General features: G+C 40.1%; 1 protein-coding gene across 1 annotated transcript; it reads left to right on the forward strand.

The window, feature by feature from the left end:
* Window positions 1–331: 331 nt before the first annotated feature.
* SAMD15 (sterile alpha motif domain containing 15) lies at window positions 332–9,102 on the forward strand (the record flags this gene model as incomplete). The annotated part of the gene is made up of 3 exons (XM_079699193.1): window positions 332–1,990; window positions 2,835–2,933; window positions 8,866–9,102. The coding sequence occupies exons 1-3, from the start codon at window positions 347–349 to the stop codon at window positions 9,100–9,102; spliced, it is 1,980 nt and encodes a 659-aa protein (XP_079555319.1). The 5' UTR covers window positions 332–346.
* Between the last annotated feature and the right edge of the window lie 1,778 nt (window positions 9,103–10,880).

Here is a 10,880-nt window from a genome sequence, read left to right on the forward strand (position 1 = left end):
CGCGTCGGCCCCCGAGCGGTCGCGAGAGCTCTGGCTAGCGGAGGCCTGCGACGCGGGCTCGGGGAGGGTTACTGCGTGCTTATGATCGCAGGTTTTTAAAGTCAGTGCTTGAAAGAAGAAACGAAACCTGGGGAAGAGTCAGTGAGACCCGGCCGGAAGTCGTGGTATCCATAGACACGCTATCGGAAATTGGGGTTGCTAGGAGCCCTGGGCGCGTCGGCTAGTCTGCGTCACGGCTGAAGTCCCAGAAGATTATGATTCCGGCCCCGGTGAAGATGAAGACCTGCCGCCTGAGAGACCAAAACTTCAGTCTCTTAAGGTGACTGAAGATGTCGAACCAGGCAGCATGGCAGAGGCAGGGCCGGAGCTGCCTGTAGAGACTGACCAAGAACCACAACCAGAGACGGAAGAAGAGGGCTTCAAAGAGGAGACACCGGCGAGTGCTAAGAATATACACCTACGCCTGAAACCCACCTGGACGTCCGAGGAAGAGGCTCCCCACAAGTCCAAGACAGACCTTTCTAGCGAGATTGAGCTAGGGATTCCCAAAGAGGTAAAGTCGGAGACATCCAGACAGATAGAAGTAGAGCTTTTCAAGGATTTGGAGGTCCCTGTGGACGAAAAGCGTGGGGAGCCAGAGGAGGAAGCCAAACCAGATGTCGCAGAGGATATACTCATAGAGGCAGCTAAGGAAACAGATCTAGAGCTACGAAAGGAAACCGAGTCTGAGGTTCCAGGGACCACAATCAGTGAGACAAGATTAGAGTTACTAGAGGGGACCAAACCAGAAGTTTGGGAGGAGTCACTTAGAGAGCAATATGGAAAGACGGGTCTGGAACCTACAGAGCAGACCAAACCGGAATTTCCAAGTGAGAAACCAAGAAGATTAATTGAAGAGGCAGATCTGCAGCCACCAAAGATGACCACACCAGAGATTCCAGAGGAGACACAAAGTAAGTCACCTGAAGAGAAAAGAACAGAGCCACCTGAGCAGGCCATACCAGAGTTTCCAGAAGAGAAACCAAGTGTGTCTACTGAGGAAACACAAAGAAAGTCAACGGAAGAGAAAATTCCAGAGCCACTAGAAGAGATCGAATCAGAGTTTTCTGAGGAAAAATCAAGAAAACCAATTGAGGAAACAGTTCTAGAGCCACCAGGAAAGACCAAACCAGAAGTTCAAGAGGAGACACAAAGAAAGTCAACTGCAGAGAAAGTTCTAGAGCCACCAGAGGACACCAAACCCCCAGATCAAAAAGATAAGCAGAAAAAATCAACTGAGGAGACAGGTCTAGCACCATCACAGAAGTCCAGATCAGAGGAGACACTAAGAGAGTCAACTGAGGAGAAAGTTCCAGAGCCACCAGAACAGACTAAACCAGAGTTTCCAAAGAAAGAACCGAGAAAGTCAACTGAAGAAACAGGTCAGGTGCCACCACAGAAGATCCTACCAGAGGTGCAAGAGAAGACACAAACAGAGCCAACTAAGAAGATAGATTCAGAGTTACCATATAAAGCCAAACCACTACTTAGAAGAGAGACACGTGTAGAATTTGCCAAGGAAGATAGGCCAGAACCAATCAGACTTAAGTGTTCCATAGACAGGGATGAGCCAGAGTACTCTGACTATCAAACAAGAAAGTTGTTAGTAAAAGAAACTAAAGACGTTTCAAAAGACTCTGTGTTAGAGTCTCTTCCAATAAGTGAAGTAGACTCAGGGAATACAGATTATGAGTTTTCTAAAGAACTCCAAAATCTGTTTCAGCTTTCTGATACCAATTATGAATTCTACTCATATTTCTCTGAGTCTCAGAGGGATTTAAAAGAGTCCTCTAATGAAAAGAAAGATCTGTCCCCAGAGTCAATGACACTGGTACCTAAAGATAAAGAAACCCAGCCCAAAAAAAGTACTGACCTACGATTTGAGTATCTTGAATGGAGCCCAGAGAAAGTTGCAGAGTGGTTTTGCCAGCTAGGCTTCCCTCAATACAAGGTATACAAAAATAACATTTTTTGAAATCGTATACTCTCATTCCTCTACCTCTTATTCCTCTATCCTTACCTGAGCTTTTGCATCTTCACTAGAAGGAGTGTAGAAGAGGCATGGACTATGGTAGAGGTAACTTGGATTTTAATTTTGGCCTTTCCACTGATACACATATATTTGTATATTGGGAGAGGAAGGAAAGGTCACGTTTGTTTTTCCTATTCATCACAGTGATTATACTTCTCTGCAATCCTTGAATAAAGACTAAGAAATTTATGTAGGTTTCTTTTCATAGAAATCTGTATTTCTAAAAAGATTTCATCCAAGGTAGACTTTTTGGTACTTTGTTAGGTTGTTTTAGTAGCAATTCCCTTAACTTGAACTTGTACTATTAATCTTAGTATCTGCCCCAAATGTGGTATATGTATCATGATCACCTAACAGTACTAATTTATATAGCCAATTAACCAAGGATAGTTTTCTTTTTTAAATAGGGTGAATCCTATTATTTCACTGCCAACTATGTTCCACAAACAAAACAAGATCTGAAATCTTTGGTACCACTGTAGTTAAAAATGTAGTTGAGGCAAGAAAGAAGCACTGGTTGTATCGTGCCAAAAAAAAAATTAAGCAGCAGTATGAAATTTAATCAAGAGTTTAGATGGAAAATATGTGGGATTATTAAATTAAAATTTTTTCTCAGTACAGAGCTAGAGACAAACATGATTTATTTATTCCTCCTCCCCTCCCTCCCTCTTTCCTTCCTTCCCACCTCCTATTCTCTTTCTTGCTTTTTTTCTTCCGGTATTTGCCACACATCTTTTGAGTGACGTTCTCATTGTACTGACAGGAGTGTTTTACCACAAACTTCATCAGTGGCCGAAAACTCATCCATGTAAACTGCTCAAACCTCCCTCAGATGGGTATAACAGATTTCGAGGACATGAAGGTGAGTTGTGTATGGTTTCCCACTAGAGCACTGAAACAGTGCTACCATCTCAAACCATCCTCCTTTTATTCCAACTTGGCCTCCAATATCTCCCAACGGTGTTATCATACTCCTAGTTTCCCAGGCTCAGAGTGGTTGCTTCCTCTCTTTCCTTCGATCCCCACAAAGATCCCAAGAACTATCAGTTCCTCCTATAGTGTCTGGTTTTCTCCATTCCCACTTGTTCAGACCTTTATCAGACCTTTACTAGAAGGTACTTAGAATGTTCCAGTAGCCTGCTTTTAGCCTCTGTCTATAGGCTCTTTGGATTCAAGGACCCTGCTTTTAGACTCTCACCTTTCAACTATTTATACAGTGTACTACTCAAAGCTTCTTTGGATCCCCTCTACTTACAAGGTAGTCTCAACTCCTCAGCTTAGGATTCAGGGCCCTCCACAAGTTTTCTCCCACCACCGTTCTCTCGCCTGGTTCTCTTCTATGTGAATCTTCTGCTTCAGCCTCACAGGTCCAGCTCACACCCTCACAAACCTGTCTTGTGCATTCTTCCCTCTACATCTTTGCTCAGTTCCCCCCTCCCCCACAAGACTAATATGAATCTTAACCATCCCTCAGGACCCAACTCAATTCTCATCTCCCCATGAAGTCTTTCCTGATCTTCCCAGCCCACAGTAACCTCTCCTCCAAAGCTCTCATACATTTTATGTCTCTAACACCTACAGAAATGACTCACCTTTCCCTTTGTTCTTCCTACAAAATACTAAGATGACCAGAGAATGTATAGGTGAGACTGGTGAGGGGTGCAGGAAGAAAGAAACACTAATTTTTTCTTTTCTTTTTTCACGGAAAAACATTTTAAATATAGCAGTGTGTACATGTCAACCCCAAACTCCCAATCTACCCCTCCCCTCCCCGCTGGTAACCATAAGTTTGTTCTCTAAGTCTGTGAGTCTGTTTCTGTTTTGTAAATAAGTTCATTGTATCGTTTTTTTTAGATTCCACATATAAGTGATATCATATGATATTTGTCCTTGTCTGACTTACTTCACTTAGTATGATAATCTCCAGTTCCATACATGTTGCTACAAATGGCATTATTTCATTCTTTTTAATGGCTGAGTAATATTCTATTATATGTACCACATCTTTATCTGTTCATCTGTTGATGGACATTTAGGTTGTCTCCATGTCTTGGCTATTGTAAACAGTGCTGCAATGAACACTGGGGTGCATGTATCCTTTTGAGCCATGTTTTTCTCTGGATATATGCCCAAGAGTGGGATTGTTGAATCATATAGTACCTCTACTTTTAGTTTTTTTTTTTTCTTTTGGGGTATGCGGGCCTCTCACTGTTGTGGCCTCTCCCATTGCGGAGAACAGGCTCTGGACGTGCAGGCTCAGCGGCCATGGCTCACGGGCCCAGCCGCTCCGCGGCATGTGGGATCTTCCCAGACCGGGGCACGATCCCATGTCCCCTGCATCGGCAGGCGGTCTCTCAACCACTGCGCCACCAGGGAAGCCCTACTTTTAGTTTTTTAAGGAACCACCACAGTGTTCTCCATAGTGGCTGTATCAATTTACATTCCCACCAACAGTGTAGGAGGGTTCCCTTTTCTCCACACCCTCGCCGGCATTTATTGTTTGCAGATTTTTTGAAGATGGCCATTCTGGCGGGTGTGGGGTGATACCTCATTGCAGTTTTGATTTGCATTTCTCTAATGATTAGTGATGTTGAGCATCCTTTCATGTGTTTGTTGGCAATCTGTATATCTTCTTTGGAGAAATGTCTGTTTAGGTCTTCTGCTCATTTTTTGACTGGGTTTTTTTTTGATATTGAGCTACATGAGCTGTTTGTAAATTTTGGAGACTAATCCTTTGTCAGTCGCATCATTTGCAACTATTTTCTCTCATTCTGTGGGTTGTCTTTTCGTTTTGTTTATGGTTTCTTTTGAGTTTAATTAGGTCCCATTTGCTTTCTATTACTCCGGGATATGGATCGAAAAAGATATTGTTGCGATTTACGTCAAAGCGTGTTCTGCCTGTGTTTTCCTCTGTTTTATAATAACCAGTCTTACATTTAGGTCTTTAATCCATTTTGACTTTATTTTTGTGTGTGGTGTTAAAGAATGTTCTGATTTCATTCTTTTTACGTGTAGCTGTCCAGTTTTCCAGCACCATTTATTGAAGAGACTATCTTTCCTCCATTTCATATTCTTGCCTCCTTTGTTGTAGATTAATTGGCCATAGGTGCATGGGTTTATTTCTGGGCTTTCTATCCTGTTCCATTGATCTATATTTCTGTTTTTGTGCCAGTACCATACTGTTTTGATGACTGTAGAGTCTGAAGTCAGGGAGCCTGATTCCTCCAGCTCTGTTTTTCTTTCTCAAGATTGCTTTGCCTATTCGGGGTCTTTAGTGTCTCCATACAAAGTTTAAGATTTTTTGTTCTAGTTCTGTGAAAGAGAAACACTGATTCTTCTCACCTGGCCAAGGGAGCACTGGAAACCACTATCCTGTCTTTCCCATTTATAGTGATGCACTAGCTTGGTAAAAAGGGGAGAGAAAGTCAACCTTATTTATTCTAGGGACAAGCTAGACAAGATAGCACTTGCTTCAGCTTTCTGTCTTAGAAAATAATTCACAAAATATTTTAAACTATTCACTCCATCAAGTGAACAAAATAACTCTGTGATAAATATTTGGAGAAAAATATAGATGAATTGCTTATTCCTTTCATATGCATGATTTTATGTTAAAAGTGGAGCCTTATAAGCTTAATAATATCTCAGGAATTTTATTACACCTGCCTTATTGCAAGCTATTTAAATAGCACAAATTCATAACAACATGTCAGCAATTGTCACTAAACAAAAATATATATTTTTTTAAATTTTCAAATGATTTTAGTTTTACAGAACAGTTGCAGATAGTACAGAGAGTTCCCATATACTCTTTTTAAAAAAAAATTTTATTTATTTCTTGGCTGCGTCAGTCTCAGTTGCAGCACGTGGGATCTTTCATTGTGGCACGTGGGCTCTGTAGTTGCAGCACTTGGGCTCTCTAGCTGTGGCGCATGGGCTTAGCTGCCCTGCGGTATGTGGGATCTTAGTTCACTGGCCAGGGATTGAACTGGCGTCCCCTGCATTGCAAGACCAATTCTTAACCACTGGACCACCAGGGAAGTCCCCCATATACTTTTAACCCAGCTTACCCTAATGTTAACATCTTATGTAACCATTTATATATTCATCAAAACTAAGAAATTAACACCAGCACAGTACTATTAAACAAACTACAGACTTTATTCAGATTTCTGCAATTTTTCCACTGATGTCCTTTTTTCGTTCCAGGATCCAGTTGGGGATACTATCTTGTATTTAGCTGTCATGTTTCCTTGGTCTCCTCCAATATATGACAACTTCTTGATCTTTATCTTTCATGACCTTGACACTTTGAAGAGTAGTGATCAGGTATTGTGTAGATTTCCCTCAGTTAGAGTTTGTCTCATGTTTCTTATGAGATTATGCTTTGGGGGAAGACTATCACAGAGATGATTAGCCCTTCTCATCTAATCATATCAGGGAGTACATGGTATCAATGTGATTTATTACTGGAGATGTTAACTTTGATCATTTGGTCAAGGTGGTGCCTGCAGGTTTCTTCACTACAAAGTTACTGTGTTTCCCTTTTCATATTCTGTTCATTAGAAGTGGGTTACTGAGTCCAGCCCACACTCAAAGAGAGGGGAATTAAGCTCCACCTCCTGGAGGGAAGAGTATCAAAGAGTTTATGGACATAGAGTAAATACCACAGTAGTAGATATACTGGGGGAGGTAGTTTGAGGCTATGCAAATTACCTGTTTCTTCTTAAAGTTTTGCCCACTAATTTTAGTATTCATCAGTGTATCTTGCCTGCCTCAGTTATTACTATGTTGTTCTAATGATGATTTTCTGTTTCCTCATTCCTTCCATGTTTAATTGGAACTCTGCTTAAGGAACTCTTCTGTTTAATTGTCCCTTCTTCCCTATTTGGGAACTCTTTCAGTTTGTCTCCTGTGTCCTTTTGACATGTTCTCGTTATTTTATTTTTTTTAGCATTTTCTGGCACTACACTTTACTTCAGACTCATTTTCTATTTTCCTTGCTACAGCCCTAGAAGCAGGCATGTCTCCAAGGAGCCCTGGTTGCTTTTATTAGAGAATGGTATTTAGAAATCAAGATGTGGTCACTAGTTGTGCTTGTTGCTACTGAGGTGTTACTGCTTCTAGGCACTCTCAGCAGAAGGATGTAGGAAATATATGTATATATACTAACCCATGTATACACAAATATTTATCTTATTTCTGTAAGCATGTGTTCGTACTGATATCCCTGACTCTAGTCCATCACCACAGGGTTCATACTAGCTTTCATCCTTCCTACTCCCTACCCCACTTTGCTTCTTTATAACTTCTTTCTCTGACAGTGAGAAACCTGGCTCTGCTTATTTATAAATATGTATCCCTATGAGAAACAAATTTACCAAAAGAGTACAGTATTTGTGTATGGTTCTTTTTGTCATTAGCCTTACACTAACTAGACAATGCACTGTTTTTCAAAGTTAAAGTTATTTAGGTCATCTCCTTTCTTCCCAGCCCACTTCAGTGAGATTATGTCTTAATTTGCAATAAAGTTAGATTCATCTGCCCAGAGTTTATATTCCATCATGGGTTCCCACAACATCCTGGCTTTTAAAAATTTTACCTGCAGTAAAGTCACTCTTTTTAGTATACAGTTCTGTGGGTTTTGACAAATGCACAGGGTCATGTATCCACCACCACAGAACTGTATAGAACGATTCTATCACCGTAAAACTTCCCGTGTCCCCACTGTAGTCAGCCTATCCCTCCACCTAATCCCTGGCAACCATTAATCTGTTTTTTGTCCCTGTAGTTTTACCTTTTCCAGAATGTCACACGAATGAAATCAAATAATATGTAGGCCTTGAGTCTTGCTTCTTTCCCTTAGCAAAATGCATTTAAGGTTAATCCACACTGTTATATGAATCAACAAGCAGATCTTAAGGACATGATACATCTGCTTTAATAATGGTATTTTACCTATCTAAAATGTACTCCTAATGGGCAGTTTTGCATCAGGTTAAGAATTGTCTGTGGTGTGAATTTTCCAGCCTTGTAACTATGGCCAGTAGTTTTAAACAAACAAAAATCCATTCCACATACTCCTTTGACTGTGTTCTAGCAACAATTTCACGGACTACATTCTCACCCAGAGGCAGAATATGAATTCAAATAGCAGTGTTATAACAGACCTGCAATTAAAACTAGACTTTGAAAATGCAATGACAGTTTAGGATATCAAGTGGCATGGTACTCAATGAATACAAAGTATGTTTTAGAGACACTGAAATTGTGGCAAAAGATATTTTAAAAGAATATACAAGTATAAGCACTAATAAAATAACTGGAACTTTAATGTCTGCTTTTTAGTGTTTGAGATTTCTTTCCAGGCAAATAAATTGAATAACTGAGTAATAATTTTTTTCTTAGTTAACTGAGCCCCTTATAAAGTTATTTATTAACCTTCCTAGAGAAAGTCATGGCTCCTAATCTGAACATATTATCTGCTCATATCGTTGGTCAAATTGCTCAGCCAAAAAAAAGAAATGAACCCATCCATGGCTATCTAATGCAAGGGCCTAGAAACATCTTTAAGTGGTACTTTTAAAAAGATAAATAATGTGATGTTTCTCTTAAGAACTGTGTTTTGATAATGCCAGGGTAGGAAGACTTTCAATGTGTTATTTCGTTATTATTTCCGCATAGAATTAGCTTAAGGGGTTAGCATTCAAGAGGTCTAGGAGACTAAGTAAAACTTACTTGATTTAGTTGTATTTTCAGGTTAATCCCATTAAAAAATTATGCTTGCATTACAGGTAATTTCTCAGCATACCCGGGAGCTACTGGGAATTGAAGAGCCATTATTCACACGCTCCATCAGCCTTCCCTACAGGGACAATATTGGCTTATTTTTAGAGCAAAAATGTCATAGTGGAGTTAAATCTGATTCCTTGACCTTGTCTGAATTTGTGCAAGCAATGGGATTACAGGATTATGCTCCAGAAATAACCACCCCTGAAGAGGATGCAGCATTATATTCCATTGAACCATAGGGCAAGCCGTTTCACTTAGCTTGAAAATCTAATTAAATTATGTGGGGGAAGAAGTGTGGTATTTCTGCATTTTCTTTTTCTCTTCATTCAGGATCAGAGTTAGAACTGCTGGCTCCATTCCTAGTTCTGCCACTGACTCACAGCACCTTCCCTTTATTTGTGTGTCAATTTAGTCCCTTGTTGAAACAAAGATAGCAATATTTCTCTTTCTGGGTAATTGTAAGAATTCCTGATAAATTCTAGTACTTCATCTGGTAGTAGGAACATGATGGAGAAACAGACTAAAAGTAAAATCACCTGCCAACCCAGATAATCCTCTTCATAAGTGCAGACAAGGAGACAGTTTTATTATTGAACCAGCATAAAATCAGACTGTGATGCACATTACAGGCAGGCCACTAAAGAGATTGCCAAGACAAGGAAATCTCACCCTTCTATATAGCCAGGCAGATATAATCCATTATTTACATGTTAACTGTCTGTATCCAAAGGAAAAATAAAAGTTCTCATATCTTTTTGACAAACTGAAAGTTACTACCTGGAGCCAAGCACTTAGGCTAAACCCCCAGAGTCAGGGAGACAAAGTGCCATCCTTCTAAATGCTCACATTTCAAAGTGGTGGCTCCAAGGGCCCCCTCCCCCAAAAGACAGTCCTGGGATGTAAAACTGGCAGAAAGTTTATTCACCTTTTTAGAAGATTAGCATACAAGAAACAAAATTGAGTTATTTGTAGTGAGGTAGATGGACCTAGAGTCTGTCATACAGAGTGAAGTAAGTCAGAAAGAAAAACAAATACCGTATGCTAACACATATATATGGAATCTAAGGGGGAAAAAAAGGTCATGAAGAACCTAGGGGTAAGACGGGAATAAAGACACAGACCTACTAGAGCATGGACTTGAGGATATGGGGAGGGGGAAGGGTAAGCTGTGACAAAGTGAGAGAGTGGCATGGACATATATACACTACCAAACGTAAAATAGATAGCTAGTGGGAAGCAGCCGCGTAGCACAGGGAGATCAGCTAGGTGGTTTGTGACCACCTAGAGGGGTGGGATAGGGAGGGTGGGAGGGAGGGAGATGCAAGAGGGAAGAGATATGGGAACATATGTATAACTGATTCACTTTGATATAAAGCAGAAACTAACACACCATTGTAAAGCAATTATACTCCAATAAAGATGTTAAAAAAATAAAAAAAATAAAAGGAAATGTGTTATGAAAAAGGAGGGGGGAAGTTCTCATTCCTTTTTGGCATCAGAGAACAAAATTTTAAAAATATTTTTTTAGATTTGTATTTACCTGTTAAAACAACATGGCTTATAGAAGTATATCATTGACCATGGACTAGGGTCTGGGGTTTGTTTACAAGGCGTTTTATGTGGTAACTCCAGACTTTTATAAAATGTAATTCAGACCAGAGTCTACCTGTGACTGGACTGTTCAAAAGAAATTAAAAATACTTCTTGTTGCTTGAATGACTCCGATTCCACTCTAGTTTTATAGACTAACTTCTCTTTCTTTTCCCAGCCACACTTCTTAATCCTAAGAACCACTGTAGGGCTACCGTAATCCAGAAGGGCAATGATGTACCCTATCCAGTTCCTTACATCTGAATGAATACTCAAAGGCATCCATTTCTTTTCCTACTGAGAGAAAGAACAGTGCCTCAAATTAGCATTCATGTCACGTGTTAATGTTTGATGATGAACCTAATTTTTTCCCAAGTGGACTAGCAAAATTTTATCTTATACCATTTAACACCATACCATTGAGTCT

The sequence above is a fragment of the Hyperoodon ampullatus genome (assembly GCF_949752795.1).
Source record: "Hyperoodon ampullatus genome assembly, chromosome: 3".
Taxonomy (NCBI): Eukaryota; Metazoa; Chordata; class Mammalia; order Artiodactyla; family Ziphiidae; genus Hyperoodon; species Hyperoodon ampullatus.